The 19,083-nt window shown below is 34.8% G+C and overlaps 1 protein-coding gene across 2 annotated transcripts in view; it reads right to left on the reverse strand.

Moving 5' to 3' along the window:
* The window catches only part of LOC113495152 (G protein-coupled receptor kinase 2), a 64,380-nt gene that overhangs the window by 34,576 nt on the left and 10,721 nt on the right, over positions 1–19,083 (reverse strand). For both annotated transcript variants that reach the window (XM_026873760.1, XM_026873759.1), the window contains exon 2: positions 8,367–8,462. In XM_026873760.1, the coding sequence (XP_026729561.1) occupies positions 8,367–8,462 (96 nt within the window). The remainder of the gene's footprint in view (positions 1–8,366; positions 8,463–19,083) is intronic.

A 19,083-nucleotide genomic window follows, 5' to 3' on the forward strand; every position in this document is an offset into this window, starting at 1 on the left:
GAATGATTTTAGCACTGATTACCACGCTAGTTCACCATTTGCTATTGGTGCCATATAATTTGAAGGGGCTAATTTGTTTGGCTTAGGGAGCGAACCTGTACCTCATGCATACAAATCCATACTAAGAATGCAAAGCCGCTAGCTAGGTCTTATCCTTAATTATGAAACGAAAAAACCAGTTCCTAAAGCAGTATCTACAGGAACCGAGTATTCCTGTATCCTAGACTAGCTACTGATAAGGGAAGAAATACGAATATTCTTCTAAATCCTATAAGCCAGCACTCAGGCCTGAATCCCGACCCCTTGGTCGCCATTATGATCGTCATGAGATACCTTATTCGCGTTATCTCCGTACTATTAATAATTTTGGTGACAATATTTCTGTCTGTAGTATTCTTGAAGCGGGAGGTGCTATCTTAAGTGGATAAAACGTATGTGCAGTTTTTGGATACTTGTTACCAGATATCTTTTCAAGGTAAGCCATTTTTGAGCAGCCCAACATATCCCAAAAACCACGATAATGTGATAAACATTCTTTTTTCTTGTATTATGCGGATAGGACTTAAATCTTACAAGCATCTGGTGTAAGTTCGTTTTTATTATTTACCAATACGCAAAGCGGCAGAATTTCAGCGAGGTTTTGCCAAAAAAATAAGCAGTATTTTTTTTTGAAACGCACAGGCATCCCGTTATACCACAAACGCAATACCTTAATATCTGCGCGAGACATTTATTACGACATTCTCTCGCAAGTGACAACGGAAGGACATTAGTGTCAGGCATTAGTCACAATTTGTGTACCGAAATGTTGATGAACACGCGACTTTTGCAGTTTCAGGTATCTCGGGCGGCAATGAATTGTCTTTTGTGTGTGTTTTTATATGTTATTGGGCATTCACCAGAAGCTGGTACATCATTGGCCGTATAATTACCTACAATTTTACGCTTCACGCCTAGACCTTTTAAAATGTACTCGTCGTACGTTGTACTCCAATAACAGAAGAAGCGCTCTATCGATTTAAGCTAGTACATTTTTCAATATGCTAGATCTAAGCCCATGCCAGTTCCGACTGTAAAATGATTTTTGCATGTGTCAACTACATACTTCGTTTAAGATAATATTCAAAGGCGCCAATTTAGCATTAATACATATAGTAAGTCTAAACAATGTATAAAACGATGGTCCCCTACATGTCTGCTTCCGACACATTCTCACACACATGGGATAGCTGTAATTGTTATTTTTTTATTTCTTTATAAACAAGACAGTTCTAAAGACACGCCTGTGCACATACCCTTCATATAACATACTCTTAGATGGAAGAAACATTAAGATTTTATTACCCGTATATTAAATGTTCAGGGAGCGCGTAACTCAATTCCTTGAGGTTGTTAAAACATTAAGAAGGTATTTGGACTAGGAGAAATACGGAATTCAATTTTACTTGAGGAAACGTATTGATGGCATATTAATAATATAATTATTGTTTTTTTTTTTTTATGGAAGATTCGATCCCTCGGTGGACTTTTTGATTGAGATTGCTCAAACTTAGCGGTCTTACTAATTTTAAGTAAAAAAATATTGCAGTTGCCGGACGCGTAAGGACGCTTTTACCGTTTTGCGAAGATGTGTTTGTAGGCTCCCAGTACTTTACCATGGGTAGGATCCCTGCACTACTCTTGAAGTTGTCATTATAATAGCAAGTCAGCACACTAGATTGTACGTAGCATTCGTATAACTCCCACATTGGAAACAACTTTGCTTTAGAGATCATAGTATGCACGCGTGTGCAGATGACGGAAGAAGGTAAACAGCACATTAAAAAGCCCGAAAAAGCCCAGGATTGCGGAAAAAGATAAACAGCACATTAATTTTATTATTTATAGAAGGTAAACAGCACATTATAAAAGCCCAGAAAAAGTATACGAGTTAAACCTCACTCAAAAAGGGAGGTATCTTTTCACAGAGTAGCCTATAAGATGAGTTATGTTAACACCAACCCAAACATACATACCCACAAGAATTCAAAGTATAAAGACAATAAAACTAAGAACAATAATACTCTCATTTCTATCGATATTTATTTACAAAACAATTCTCACACGAACAAAACAAACAAACACATCTGTCTATAATAATCAATGTAAAACAATTAATACGAATTACACGTCCAATTGGTCGCAATGAATGTACCGATGCCTCTTAGATATCAGAAACGGGGTCAGTATGACGCAAATAATATCTGGTAGGAAACAAGAATTATAGTTTATTTATTATAATTATAATAACCAAAAGACGAATGAAAAAATACAAGAATATAGATGTTTTCGGAAAATCCAAATTTGGATGTGCGTAAGGTTTATTTAAGAAGCTATCTGCACTTCGTAATGAAATAAAAAAACGTATATGGAAATAACATTACCGCAAATTTAATAAACTAGAAATGAGTTTTAGGGTATATTTTTTTTATAGAATCGGTCGAGCCCTTTTGGAGGAGTTCAATTTCGTACACCGTGACACAAGATTTTTTTTTGGAAATTATTTATTTTTAAGACACGTCTGGAATAGAACAATATGGTGTCCATTGAATAATTTAGTGCCAAGACTTGAATACCATAATTTGACTATCAATCCTATTTAATATGTATTAAACAACATAGCAAGTATTTATAGTAGCATTTAGATAGGATTAATATTACGCATTCCAAAATCTGAGAACATTCTCGAAACTCAGTACCCACTCAGACAGTGCCTCAGGCTGAGACAACTAATAAACTGTAATCCTAGAACATAGACTAATAAAAAGGTAGACAGAGCAAATATTAAAAAAAATACACGTAGGAGTTTAAAACATGCTTAAGCTTTGCTTAAAATCTCAAGACTTTATATTCATAAGCTCAAAATTTTCCATTCTGCTTTTATTCTCCAAGTGTTCTGTCTATTTCTTCTTTGGTCTATACTTTAGACTCAATTTAGGTAAATAAAAGGAGTATTCCTCAGTCCTCGTGCTCTGGCATTGAACGTGAGGCAAATGGCAATAAGCGTCGGTTTTCCTTCAAAGCAGACAATGCAAAAATGTACCACATTAAAATGTAGGCAATTTGCAACGACTTGTCGTGCGGACAGATGCAGTGCAAGCGAATAAGTTAACTATACATTTGAAGTACTTATTGACTTGAAGCCGAAAAAAATCTTCTACTTGCCTATCCTAAAAATGTTTGGATATAATTAGAAAATATCTTAATCAGTCCTTTATACATATAAAAGTCCGTTGTACCTATTTTCAACACTTTCAATCAAGCACTGTACTCTTATTGACTACCAAACAGTATTCAGTTAAAGTTCTCAACATCAAATCGAACAACCAAACTAACAAGCAAGTGCTTGTATCTGCCGATCATAAAAACATAACGAAATCGATCCGAGCAGAAGGCACGCTAGGTGGATCGTAAAATTACTTTTTAAATGTCAATATAAGAGTAAGTACTTAAATACTCCCACCCTTAATCAAGTTCTGATGTAAGACAAGAGAGACCTCCTTAGCAACATAATCCTGTCATGTGATAACAATATATGTACATGATGCCTTAACTGTGCAAGTGGGTGTGGCGGGATAAATCATTACATTTAACGAACACGACGATAATTTTCAACCAACAGACAGATGGTACACAAGTGGCTATAAGGGTTCCATTTCAGGTAAGACATAAGGGAAATCAATACATTGAGGAAGAACACTGGATAGACGAAAAAGCTACAGAATTTTCCACAATTACTTTCAAAATGAATCAACGTCGTCCACTCGAAAATTATATTCTGTTACGGGAAAGTTTGGCCAATGTTCAATTCTAAGAAACCCTAAGGTTCCAGGAATGTGTTATGTAATTGAAATGTAATTTAGAAGGATTCTTATAGAATACACGTGTCTTATCTCAAAGGCTATTGAAGTTTTATTGCCGGCCATAACTCTCGCACTCCCGAAGGGTGTCTCGAAACGGTTGTAGCGACGAACTGTCTTCAAGAATTTCTTCAGCAGAAATGGAACTAGCAGTGAAGAAATCCTATTTCATAAAGTAATGGAAAATTGTTGAAGTATTTTTTTAACTTTCGTAGCACAAGAACAAGTGAAAAGATAAAGAAGTATACAGTTTGGTCTTTTTGGCTGAAAAGTTCAAGCAATATGTTCAAAAATCTTCACTCTGATTTAAACCAATGTTACATTCACAAAATATTCACAAATTAGTTGTTAATCCTTATCTTACTTTAGCTGAAAATTCAAACTTCCGATTCAAAGTTATGGTTACAGAACTTATTTCCTCCGTATTGCACGATTAGGCTTTGTTTAGACATGACTAGAAATCTCATTAAACCCGTCTATATATCAAACATCGCTATATACGCGTCCATGTCACCATAACTTTTACTTGAATTATTTCGTGTTCCAGTTTCCACACGTTCAGCTTTCAGATCGTAAAAGTGCTTATGCTGTAAAGGGGCGTATCTTCACGACTCGTTTATAGGTTCGCAAAGAAAATAACGACTGGAAAAGTACTTTAACATTTATTTGTCACACACTTGTTTATTCTAAATCTAGGTGGCATTTGACAGCAGATTAATAGAGATAACTTTATTTAAGCGTCAAAATAGTTCAGGAAATTTCCGTTTACGAGCCGTCAATTCATCACTTATTATTCTCAAATGTTTTCCATAAATTATGGTAACGATCTCCGGATCGAAACACTTTGTATCTGGCGCCTATGAATAATCAATTGATTTTCCAATGGGCAACACCTCGTCAAAGGTCGTATGGGATCCAAATTGTTGTTATGCAGGACTGAACAAAGGCTCTACTGATACACGTCTACTGAAGAGCGGCTTCGGTGTAATGAATACTAATGTCCAAAATGTGAGAAAAGGCCGACCGGAATAATAGAACAGAATTTGTAAAGGTATACCTAACGCCAAATACTTTAAGATAGAAGAAATAAAACAATAACATCTTAATGTGATCTAATAAGACGATCAATCTTTAAACCAGATAATCTCAATAAAGCCTCATAATGACTACGATTGTCTGGTAATACCTGGAAATTCAAAATCACGCCTTAAGACTCTTCAAAAGTTTCAAACGAAAGCTACAGTTCGGCCCAAGAGCAAAATGGCGCCTGTAGCAACGAAACTTGATACAAGACTGTTGAAAATACTTCCCTTCAAAGTTAAAACATAACGAACGAAATTACAATCAATAAAAGAGAAATTGGAATACAATGGTGAAAATGAAATACTGTTCCGAATCCCGTCCAAACTTAATTACAATTTAATTGCGGCCAATTCAAATTGATACTCCGTCTTCATTTCGTAAATGTTGTTTAAGCTTCATGGAGCAAATGCTTAAATCTGGGAAGTCGTTAATTTAGTACACTGAATGCTTGTATAAACTAAGTTCAAAAGAACTCTGACTATAAAATTATTGATTTATATTACATTCTGCAAAGTTTAAGCCGCCCAGACACTTTGAAATCCGCTTAATGGCATAACTTTGTCCGGTATGTGAAAAGGCTTGTAACAAAATTTTATGGTGTTTCCAATAATCATGTTATTCTACTAGAAGGTTGTCTCGACACTATTTCTGCCTAGCCTAACTCTGAGGTACGTAGGAGAAATCTAAAATTACTTGATTCAGGATTAATCTCAAATATCTCCTCACTGTTTCAAAAAGATCCCTGCGAAATCTTCCAGGTCGACTAGACTGATACACATTTAAAGTAAATTTGTTATATAATTAAGGACTCTAATGAAGATAAATGCTCGCTTAGATTTGTTTAAAGTGTTTAAACCTTATTTAAAAGTTTTCGTAACTATTGTATTTAGTTTCGAGTTATATGGAAAGCCATTTGTTGAAGTGGTTTCAACCGCGACTGGATACTACGGGGTCAGATTAAATCTTTATTGGGTTTTTCGTTGTATCCTGAGTGGAAGTACTGCTACTGTATTACCCAATGAATAGGAATAGGTATTTCTATTTCTACATAGGACTTGCATTTTCAGAGGAAATTACGGGACTCCGCTTTGGACCTGAAAATGGATGTGAAAATCAGTTTGCGACTTCAATGTAGTTTTAGGAGAGTCCTATGTCCGCGATTCTAAGGACGGTGTTACTATGTTGATTGCTTATGATGACGATATAGGGGTATACGGAAAGATATACATTCTTACAAAAAAAAAGTAGCTTGAAAATTACCAAGCATTGCTAGACAACAGTTGAACTCATCACTCGTTCATTACTTAATTCAGTTATAACTTGATTTCAGAGTTTATCTCAACTAGTGCTTATTTGTTTCCCCATGCATTTCAATTGACTGACGTAAATCATTCAGAATAACATTGTGGTTGATAGCTAAAAATACACAAGATATTTTGCCCGTAGGTAACTTACCAAGGATAATTTTAATATTAAAGGTAGAAGGAAAAATCATATTTCGTGTAAACATTTATGATGTTGTCAAGTATCGCTGTTGCCGCCAGCTACTTAATAGATTTTTTGAGTATCACAGATTTTTTGTAAGCCCCGTGTTCTTCGCTTCTTAGATAATCTCCAGCCCAATAAAAAAAATTCCAGCTTTAACGAATTTTATCTTTGTGTCACAGGGGGGTTTCAAAAACATTCAAGTCATATGCACAATAACAGCTGTCTTCCATCTTCAGTCTTAACTAAATACCTAAAGATTAGAGGAAAAACATCCAATATTCCAAATTCGAAGATAAGTCAAAAAGATAAAATCCAAGTTCAACGGCCGAAGTTATCAAAGATAAATCTTATATCGGAAACCAATCAATCTCTAGAATGAAACATTTCTTGCGAATAATTTTCTCGTTGTTTGGATCAGTGAGTCTGTAGGCAGTCAATCTGTAATAGCGGGGGTTCCGACTTTCATCTGAAGGGGAATAAATCTAGGAGGAGGATTGTAACTGCTTATCTGGACTTTTGTGAGGTTTTAATATCTTTAGTTTTAAATTGGCAAGTAAAACTTTTGCTAGTCATGTGGTATTTTTTGCCTATACTGAAAATTACCGCGGTCGTCCATGTTTAGTTTTCGTATACTATTTGCAAATTTTTCATTCGGATTATTCTCACAACCAAATAAAAATGCACATCAATCGCGTTACAAATGTGTTCCGTTCTGCATATAAAAAAAGTGAAGAACTCAAAAACTTGGCAAAATTGAGGATTCTTTTCCAAAAACCTTCGAAATTTAATAGAGAAGTAAGTTACAGAGGCGCCCCTACTCAATATACCCGTATAGGCGTTTGTTATGGCACTACCCTTAGGAAAGTTTTGTGGGTTTCGACCAAAGCTAACAATGTTAAGTTTGACCGAAAAATGTGAACTATGTAGATCAAAGGATATTCAAATATCACATCAGCCTATTTTCCCGTTGTTACAGTGATGTTACAGTGATTTTCGAATATAGACTTTATTGCTTCGAAATAAAGGTGTTTTCATAAATTCACCTATGATTGATTATACAATGAAGTAAAGCAAAAAATTATATTTTGTCACAAATAGAAGATCAGAGGAGTAAATCCAAATGATGTTACATAAAGTGTTGTATACCTATTACGAGAATGATTTCTAGTACTGATATGTAATTTTTAGAACTTTAAAAGGAGCTTCTTAGTAAGTTGGTCTAAAATCAATAAATCTTGACTTAATTTTCTCCATGATTCACAGAATATCACAATGCACTGGCATTAGGTAAACTGCTACGAAATCAAGGACTACATTTTCCGTATTGAGATCGGACAAATAAACAAATCCTATCAGTTTGTACATCAGGCTTCTGTTAATAATGTAACACAGACACACAGTCACATTGAATATGACTAGGTACATCTGTATGATTGCGCTATTTCCCTACGGGGTGCGCAGTCTACAAGATACGTGACCCGGAAAATGGACAACCACTTCCCGTAATATAAAATGTATAGGATTATAGTTCTGGGAATCTCTTGAGATTTTAGTGTAGTGCTGTTACATGTACTGCATTAGTAATAATTTGTTGCTTTTTTTGGTCTTCTATATCGCTGTGTCGATAAAAGGCATATAGCCCGATAATGTTTACATAACGTTTCGTTTAATATTTTCAGCCATTTTACTAGTCAGTAACAAATATCCTGCTACATAGTAAAGTACGACCATTGTATCTTGGCGCTTCGGATGAAGTGCAAAAATCGAAGTGTACAAGAACATTGTGTGAAATAGAGACAGGGATATTTTTCAATTCTTACCCGACGTGCCAAGTTACACTGGCCGCGCTGTACAAGAATTAGTATATTTTAGAAATATAACATACTATGTACTCACCTATTTTTGTTTTTATATCTAAGCATTGTGATATGTGTGGGAACTGAAGGATTTTCCGCCACTTCTTACTTTTGCCCTTATTGCTATCGGAACCTCCTGAAACAAACAGAAAATATACTATTGTAATGAACTTATAAATAGCAACACAGATTTATAAAACACGCCATTAGGAAGTGAATTATTCTCATAGTGATACAAAAACTCATTTGAATCTAGCTTCTGGCTAATTAGCATCTTGTGTAACTTGATAAAAACTTGGAGCAAATCACGTTGTAGTCATAAATCTCAAGTTTTTGGTAATACTGCTTACAAAACTACTTCAAACTTTCGTGAACGCAGTGACGCATCATCAACGAGTCACCCATAAATCGAAAGCTCTCTTTAGGTCAGAAATACAAGAACTGCACCTCAACTAATACTACAAAGATTGTATCGATATAAGAACACTAAACAAATACATATAGCAAAAACAATTTCAATCCCCGGGTGCCGCAATAAATTCCCGATCATAAAATTCCAAAGTACCCTCTTTGGACGGTCTTGGGCATTGTACCTAAAAGATTACAGTCATTCACAAGTCCGACAAATAATCCAATACTAATAGCTGTTAAACTTACATTTATGGTCAAGACACTAAAAAGGTTGTAAAAGGTTTTCATGTTTCTTAATCCTGCTCGTAATACTTGGTGCGAGTAGGTCGTGAATGAACTTGAATGGAGATGTTTATTTAATGATAGGTATTGAAATTCGATTCGAATAATTATTGATAATGAACCAAACAGGAAATGAGTATATGCAAAGAAGGCTGACAAAAAGGAGGATGGACTTTGTGAAGAAGTAATAGTGATAGAACAGAGAATACTAGTTATTCCATAATTATTAATAATGGAGTATCCTTAATATGAGGCATTTTTTTAAAACTGGCCCTTGGTGAAAGCGAAATATTGAAGGGTCATAAAAAAAAACCCAGGCTAGACTAAAAATGCGTTTACACTGAACTAGGATTGAAGCATGGAATCACCAAACAGTGGAATTCGAGCACTATGGTAGCAAAACCTGTATGAATTGTTTAGATAAATTAAAGAAAGTACGAGGAAGAACGGTTAGCATATAAATTATAATATTAGTGTAGATAACGTTTGAAATAATCTATTATCATCATCATTTATCGTATTTTCGCGAATAAAAATGCGCTAGCACGATCCTAACAACAAAAACATCAGCTTTTACTAATTATACCTAATATATCTAAATTTAATAATAGCAGTAACGTTATAAATAATCTGTAATATAAACGTGATTAATATGATTTTCACTTTGTGTAATCCACGTTCGCTTGTCCTGAGTCTGAGTGTCTTTGTGCATGTGATTTGTATAAACCGATTATATTCCTTACGGTGGGAGTCGTTTTTAATATTTTTATGTGTATTTTGTATGAGTATTATGGTACCTGTTAAACAATAGCATTTTTTAATAAAGCAATATTATTGCAGGTTTGGAAGAGAGACGCCACTCTACGTCATGTAGTACGCTGTCTTGCTTACACAACTGAGTTTATATAACTTCAAGACGCGTCCACACGACCCTGGACAGAGACATGTAAGGATATCGCCGAGGTCTTTGAACTGCAGTGGAATAGAAACGATAAAAAAACAAGGTTAATTCCGCATCTATTCGTTATTTATTTATTTATTCAACATGACCTATCCAATTCTCTTCATGTTATCTCATTTATGGGGTAACTTATCATAATTTAAAATTTTAACCTCTATACTAATTTTATAAATGCGAAAGTATTTCTGTCTGTCTCGCTTTCATGCCAAAACTAGTGAACAGATTGCAATGGGTACACAGTCTCGGGTATGAGAAAGGACGTAGACTACTTTCTAACCTAAAAAAAAGTTGTAAGGATCATGATGTTGACGGGAGAATGATGTAATCCGAAGTTTACGCGGACGGAGTCGCAGGCAACAGCTAGTATTGCATATTTTAAATAACGTTTGACAACAGTTTTTTTTTTAAGGAAATTCATAAATCCTGCGTTTCATAATAAGTCCCAATATTCATATAATCGACGAGGATCGAATCCATTTTTTTCAGTAGTTAAAACAATAATAATTCAGCATAATCTTCATAAACATCACCTCTTTAGACATTTGACTTGGAAACTAGAATGATCAATTTTACTTGTTTTTTTAAATCCACCCGATGGTCATTGATACAGCCTTAAAAAGGCCTTTATCTCGAAGCAATAAGATTCCTTTATGCCATTTTTCGTTACGTTGTTCTACCGAAGATTTCCTCATGGTTTCCACAAAATTATTATCGCACCAAAATATGATTAAAATCCACTCACAAGAATATATCCGTTATTTCCACGAGATATAGAACAATATCAGCATGATACGTATCGCATCTACAAAACGGTGTTTTAATTAATCTTCGATTGCTATCTACTTCGGAGCGGCGAATTATGAAACTAATGACTTTTTACAATATGAACATATATGACGCAATGTTACTCACACAGCTGTGACATTGAGCTTAGGTTATGTAATTATAATAAATTATTAATATTAACTTAATAAATAAAGCTTGACTTCCACGGCCTTTGTTCACAAAAATATCGAATAAGAGCATCGGCAAAAAAGAGAGTTTTGCCAAAGGAAAATAAAAGGCATTTTAATTTATTTAAGTGTTTAGGTACGACTTTTGCAGACCGTACCGGTTAAAGGCTAAGTGAATTGGGAATCTATAAGACCGCACATATTTCACATTACGTTGGCAGAGCACCTTTTGTATGTACTTAACTCATTCAGGTAACGGTGTGCTATATTTTTTTAATAAGTGACGTGCATTTTCAATGACGTTCTACTCACACAAATATGTACTTCTATATATATTTTGGGAATATGCATGTAGACAAAAAAAACATTCTTGAGAAAATTTAACTAGATAATATACATAATATATGTATTACAAATGGAGCGTGGTCATAGAGGTCAGTAAGAGTAGATTCGAGAATAGTAATATTCAATTGGAAAATATGGGACTAAAACATATCCCTCAAGTAAACTAACTACTGTGATCTGAAAATCAGAATCAACGTACCAAAAAAACTACAAAACACTTTTTGCTAACAAAATATCGATCCACAGTTGCAAAACATTCAAATTCTAAGCTTTCAATTTCTGTTTTCCCTCCTCAACCTCTACTCTTCAAATTACAACTCAAAGTAAAATAAAAACAATAATTACGAACAGCTTAAGCTACGACAGGCTATCATTACACTAATCCGTGTCCTATTAAAGATTGCTGCAACAAATAATTACATTAAAACCACATGGCCAGCACTAAACTGTTCACACTACAAGATTTGATTGTAACATCGATGGATTTCACAACACGACCCTGAAACATTTCTCGTCAGTTCTCATTCAATTGAGCGGCATACTTATGTGTTGATATGTATTAATCGTTTTGGAGATAGCCTGGAGGTGTGAGTGTTATGTTAGACCAGCTTGATGAGGTTGAAGCAATGGTAGATACTTGTCACCGTCAGTTATATTACAAAATCATCTGTCTTTGTCATCAAGATGTATAGAAACAAAAGCTTCATTAAATTTCGTTATTTCTTGTTTCTAGCACTTTAATTACAGTGTAAAGATTTATCTCTTTATTGTCCTTTTGATAATTTACGTTCCCTGGTAGTCCTCATTAGTATCAAAATTTTCTGCTTGTTATACATCTGGTAAGCCCACACACATACCCATCTGACTATGAGAAACCAGGCAAATTTACTTCGCAAAGCAATTAAACAGGCTCCGTACAATTAAAACATCCGAAATAAAAACAAAGTAATTCAAATTATCTCATGACAATCTAAAAGACAGCATTTCTTTAGTACAAAAATCCACCTCGGTGAGGCCATTAACAATCCGCTACACCGAACTACACCTCACGCTAATTACAATTTTACGAGCAATAAATTAAATTAACGCAACGATGCAACCACATAATTGAGCAGGTTCCCGAACGCGACCACGTCTCACCGAGTGTCCACATTTGCGCAGTCAATGCTCAAAACCAAGTGATTTACGAGCGAATTGAAATATATACGCGGTTTTAAAATAAACATTTCTGTTTAGTTTTTGGACGAGCGTCTTCATTTAACTTTTCGGAGATTCGGGTATTACTCATGATGTGCAATTAACGAAGCATTTATAGCGATTTGAATTCTTGATATTACGTTAAGGTTTTTAAACAAGTTGATTGTATCCTTGTGTTTGTTGTTCATTAGTGCTCATAACAAAGACCTATTTCAAATAGTTTTTGTTGCCTCATCTTTTGGTATAATAATAAGCTCATTCCTGTCTTAAATACAACAAACCTACGTTAATCGGACCCCAACAGTCATGACATTTAACATGAACACTTGGTCTAATAAGATAATCTCAAAAAATTTATAAAAAAACATGATATTTTTCTAGTATTGACATCATTTAGAGAATATTTGAGAGTTCTGACGTCAAACAGGTTGAATAAACTCAAAAAATGACTTAGGCAAAGGTTACCCACTTACTTATAAATTCATATCAAGATTTTATTTTGGCGACGTAAGCATTTTGAATTTAATCAGCTTAGGTTGAAACTGTTAACACGGAATATGGCCAATGACCAGTAATAAATAGATTCCTTGCTAAGACATAGATTTTTCCGAAACCACAACAACGGTTAGTGATTGTCAAAATGAACCTTTTATAAAAAAATAAACGAAGTCTTTCTTTTTTAAAGAAGTCCGCAATATAGAATTTTCGCCTTAAGCCGGGGGGGTTTCACAAACATTCAATCCTCATGCACAAAACACAGGCTCAGAACAAGCATTGCAAGCATTGGTGGATCACAATGATTATACAAATCCAGTCAAAAATTAAGTTAATCTGTAAGGTTAGGAGATTTTGAATATCGACGCGAAAAGAAGAAGTTACACATAATGACAAACGAAAAAGGTTGTTTCATGTTTAAAAATCTTATAATTGGTGTCACACTGTGAGGGAAGTGAATAACATCTAACGTGTAAACCTTCATCACAACAGAATTTGTATGTTGCCTATAAAAGGCAATAGGTCAAGTCAAGACAATAGGTCTAATGAAAATAAATGGAAATGAGGACACATTGATCTACAGCACAACCTTCCGCTTAGATTTAGACTCCAGGCCTTCCACAAATAACGAATTACTGGACAACTTTTCTTCTCAACTGTATCGCGACTCTGTCTGCGTGGAGTACAGTTTACAGCGCGCGGTGGTTCCCGTTTTCTCGGGAATGCCGTGATAAAATGTAGCCCTGAATTTTTAATTAAGTATTAAAACCTTCCGTGAACCTTAAGGAACGTAAATACAGAAAAATATATTAATCGACTTGGACCATCCATGCTTGAGTTATGCACCAACTTTATTTTTTATTTACATACATGATGTAATTTGTGGAGACAATATAAACATTATAACAATTTGTTTGTTATAGTTTATTTTGTTTTCAATACACAATCAGCTCAGTGTATCGGTATGTTACCGGCATCGCCGAAGATATATTGCTGAATTTAATCAAAACTCCAACTCACTCGCTTTTCATTTAATCATTGCCTGTAATATAAGCTTGTGCTGTGTAACTGTTGTTGGTGTGGAAGGGAGCTGGAACTTTACAGTAACATAGCTGCATCTCACGTTAGCAGAAAATGTGATATATATATTTTATTTAACAAATAAAAAAGACATTTAAATTTTTGAACAAATCATTACGTCATATGCTCAGCTATATGATACTTAGAACTTGAAATCGAATATTCCTGATGGACTATGATGTACTCTTGGGTGTACTACAATCTCTCAACTTTTCTTCCTCTTCCGTAGATTGGTTCTCCTCCTATCTTCGGGGCCGTTCGCAGTGCGTTCGCCATGATGATTCTTTTTCTGATTGGTGTAATCTCGTTGCGGGGGTGCCCCAGGGTGGCGTCCTCTCTCCTCTATTATTTTCTATCTTCATTAACTCTTGCACACGTTCAATTACTTCTAACTTCCATCTTTACGCAGACGATTTGCAAGTGTATCGGCATTTCGCACTAGCTGATGCTGATGCTGCTATATCTGCCATAAACCTTGACTTAGTCCGCATTAGTTCATGGGCGAAGTCCTTCGGACTACGACTGAACCCAGATAAGACTCAGGCATTAATCATCGGCAGTCGACATCAGCGTAGTTTACTCGACGCCCATGGCATCCCTATTTTATACCTCGACGGTATAGCTATCCCATACTCCGACACAGCCAAAGACCTAGGCGTTATAATCGACTCGAACCTTTCGTGGCGATCTCATATTAACGAGGTTAGCCGCAAAGTGTATCACTCCTTCCACTCGCTTAAGAGCCTCCAGTTTTTCCTTCCCTTGAAATGTAAAATTTCGCTGGCTCAAGCCCTGATTCAGCCGATTATTGATTACGCTGATGCCTGCTTTTTAGACGCTACTGAGGAGCTATTAAACAAGCTTGAGCGCTTGCAAAACTTGTGCATACGTTTTGTTTTCGGGCTACGTAAGTACGACCACGTCTCCAACTTTCGCAAGGATCTCAAGTGGCTTCCTATCCGCCTTCGCCGGAACACTCGGATATTATGTCTCCTTTTTAACATCCTTCATAATCCACATTACCCATCGTATCTACGAGAGCGTTTCTCATACGTCAAGCCTCGCGACGCTCCGTGCCGATCCCACCTCAAAACCCTCCTCAAGTTCCATCCCCACAGCACGGACTTCTACTCCTACTCCTTCACCGTGCACGCAATTCGATTATGGAACTCTCTGCCGCCTGACATACGGAATTCTTCATCTATTTCCATATTTAAGAGACGAGTAAAGGATCACTACCTGTCATCTTAATTTCTGTTGTGTCATATTTATATTGTATATATGTATTTATTTATGTAATTGTAATCTTATTTTAGTTTGTCTCTTTTTATTATCTTTTCTTCTTTTGTTAAAATTGTATTTGTCATATTCACCTCTTTCTGTTTTTCCAATGCTTGTACACTATTGTCTATTTTTCTAACTTATTTATCCTTTCGCAGGTCTGCTGGAAGAGATTTCTCAAAGAAATAAGCAGTACCTTTGTACACCTCTTTCTATATTTGTGATACTTTTATTGGTCTGTGTACATAAATGATAAATAAATAAATAAATAAAAAATTCCAATACCTTACAATCCTAATACGAATTCTATCCTAGCTATAAAACTAAGGTGACCTAAAATGTATGCTAGAATTTTATGTTTTATTTTAGTATCGAATCAGCATGAAGAAACCATAACTTAGAGCTTTATTCTTCCATTTTTATACAATGTAGCAAAAAATAAGTATAACATACCTATTTCATATCATATTTTAGCAATAAAAATGGAACAAGAATTATATAGGGTACATGTTCGCCATTGTTTCAAAGATTATTTATATTTTTCTGGGCCTAAACTATTCTTGAAAGGAACTTAGAATTTGCGAACTACTCACACTCTGCAAAGAGGTTACGTACAACTTCTTTTATCGAATTTCTGAAAGTATATTTGCTTTGTGTTTGAAGTTCTACTCTTTAATAGTTTTGAATGAGAAGAAAAGGATTCGTTATTGAAAACGCTGTAACTACCCAAGTACCACTTTAAAAACTCATTTAATATACAAAATGTACCGACACTTAAACAAATGGTTTTCCTACCGGTATTTTGAATAACATCTAAATAAATTACTTAAGAGACTTAAGAATAATGGCTACATAAATACGGGTATTTGACGTCAAGACCCCCTGTCAATATTATGTTAATGTTACGTAAAAAGTGTGATTCATGGCGTGGTTCTATTTGTAAAACGTAGTTTAATTTAGTATGACATTTATTGTCGACACCTGTATCACTTGAATGCTATATGTATAATAAGGACTTAGCGCCAGCCGCACGACTTGAAGTAAATTATTGCATAATACATACGTATATGTGGAAGAGAGATGCCGCTATAAGTTATGTAGTATGCTGTTTCGCTTACACAACTGCAATGATATTACTTTAAAAGTGGCGATAAGCTGCTAGATCTAAGTGAAGTTTATCACAGCAATTTCTTAAGTTAAAAACTTTACAACAAATTTTCTGTATACGTGATTTATACAGCAATATAAAAATAAATTAATGATTCTAGTGCTTGTAAGTTATCGACAGTGACTTTAGAGTAGCATACTTAAAACGCTCGACCTAAGAGAAAAACACTCGCCGAGGAAATAGAGACGATTTTTAGAGTTCCGTACTCGAAGGGTTCCAACCGTCTCTATTCACGATCCGTTGTCCGTTTTTCTGTCAGACTGACCTCACGAAGTTTATTAGTTAGTGTCTTCTTCTTCTAGAAGTGTATCTCCAACGCTACGGAACAATTCTCCTACGCTTGCTATCCCGGTACACTCCCTGATGTTTCTTAACCAAGACATTTTCGCGGTCAACTTTTTTTTCCAGTTAGTGCAGTTCAATCAGTTTACCAATTCAATCTTAGATACAAATTACAGACTGACATTAAAAAAAGGCTTCATTATAATAACCATACCTTTAACGTCCAGGTCATTCCACATTCGTCCAAATACGACGTAGGTCGTGTCAATCATGAGCACACCCCTAAGAGCCATGTAAGCACATGGTCGGTGACCATGCTAAATAAGACCACAATTAAGTCCTTTTATCGGGGTTTCATAATAAATCATGAGGTTATATGAGTAATACAGCGGTAGTAGTAGGTTTACATTTTAATGAAAATTACATGATACAGGTTGGGTTACATTGCTACCATTGCTGGTTTTAATTAAAGATTATGGTGATTCTTTTTATTTGGGTTTAAGTAAGGAAAGTGGTTCATAGAAGGGAATACATAATTTCTATCAATATTCATGTCAAGGGCTGTGGTTAGTTGTTAATATGATCAAGCAAAGTCGTGATCTGGAAAACATAGTAAATTGATCTGTTTTGAAGAAACGAATGATTGTTATTTAGTTAAAAAATAATCTTAAAACATCCATTTAAATGTTACATGAGATTCTGCAAAAAGGCCTTCAACCTGAAAATTAGAAACAGCAAGCTATTTAGAAGGGACGTCATTCATAAAACTCCCAATACCTAAAAACTACAGTCTGTAACTCTCAAATATTATCCCACAGTCACAGCACAAGCATATCCCCAAAAGTCATTAAATTCATAAGCATAAACTAGTTTCCCGGGGACCAGTCACTCAAGCCACCCCCTTTTATCCACCCCCTAAGGGTAGGGGGTCCTCTATCAATCAGCAAATGGGTAACTTGGGTAAGTCGCACTCAGTAACGTCTTGCTAAGTGGTTTTACTTGTGTTGTAGTTATTACTACCCATATATCATGGGTTGACTGCACATATTTTCTAATTAAGATACGTATATTGCTTTGTAATGTATGGGTTAATAGTTATACATCTACATTTATTGTGTTACTGGCAGAGCCGCGATCCGAAAAGGAGGATTTTCTCAATTCTTCTGTATTCTTTCTGTATTTTGTTTTATGTTTGTTACCTCGGCTCTTCGAACTGGGTGAATTGATTTTATTGATTCTCTTTTTATTTAACGTGAACTAGCTATCTGATCCCAAAAATTCATTAAGTTCGGCTCAATAGTTTTTATTTGAAATCGGTTGTATGTTTTAGTTGTTTAAAAATATTTTGAAGATTTATTGCATTGGAATTTTTTTTGTTTTGTTATATATCTATCATTCAAAATTCATTTATTGAAAAAATGTGTTTATTTATTTCTAATGCGTTTAACACAGAGTGCTCAATGCTCACTTTCTCTATACGAGAAGAAGCCTGTGCCCAGCAGTGGGATGTATATGAACTGGTACAATACTCAGTTAAAAATATGCAAAGTAACATTGTTGCCATTATAAAAAATACGATACATAAAAACCACAAATAAATAATTACAGCAGTTAAAGCTGTCTGACCCAGATATGAATGTTGTTTTTAATTAACGTTCAACTTTTCTATGTAATAACTAAATAAATTAATTGCACTTTTATGATTGTAACAAATTAATAGTTTCACGATTATATTTAGTGCTACAGCACGGACTGTTTGTTTGCTTTCTAGTGTTTTCTAATATTTATTTATATTACTGATATGCTGGTTATTAAAAAGCTTTACACGAAACTAATTACTTCATAATAACAACATTTTTTCAGCCTGTAAAAGGTCCTCTTGCGGGACAAAGGCTTATTTTTCTTCCAAACCATTTCATTTTTGCAATTTCTGGCCACCACTATTATATGTTTTTAGAAATGTTATTTTAATAAATTCACATACTCTTAACTGTGAAAGGAGCCGCGTTCTACTGTTACTACTAATGTATGTTTATGCTTAAGGTTTTATCTTGATTTCATATAAAATCAAGTAATCAATAAACATTTGACTATCTACAGGTAAACTTAATTAGTCTCAGTTGCGATACAATGTCGGCGATGATATAATAACTTTTTGATACCAGAATTGAAGCCCCGCAATGTATTGCGACTCTGGCGACTTCTCAAACCGTCTTAGTGAGATTTAGGAGTTATAATTATTATTCTCATAGATCATACAGAATAAATGCAATTGGATTTAGTTTTTTTTTTAATATTCATA

The sequence above is a fragment of the Trichoplusia ni genome, chromosome 6 (assembly GCF_003590095.1).
Source record: "Trichoplusia ni isolate ovarian cell line Hi5 chromosome 6, tn1, whole genome shotgun sequence".
Classification (NCBI taxonomy): domain Eukaryota; kingdom Metazoa; phylum Arthropoda; class Insecta; order Lepidoptera; family Noctuidae; genus Trichoplusia; species Trichoplusia ni.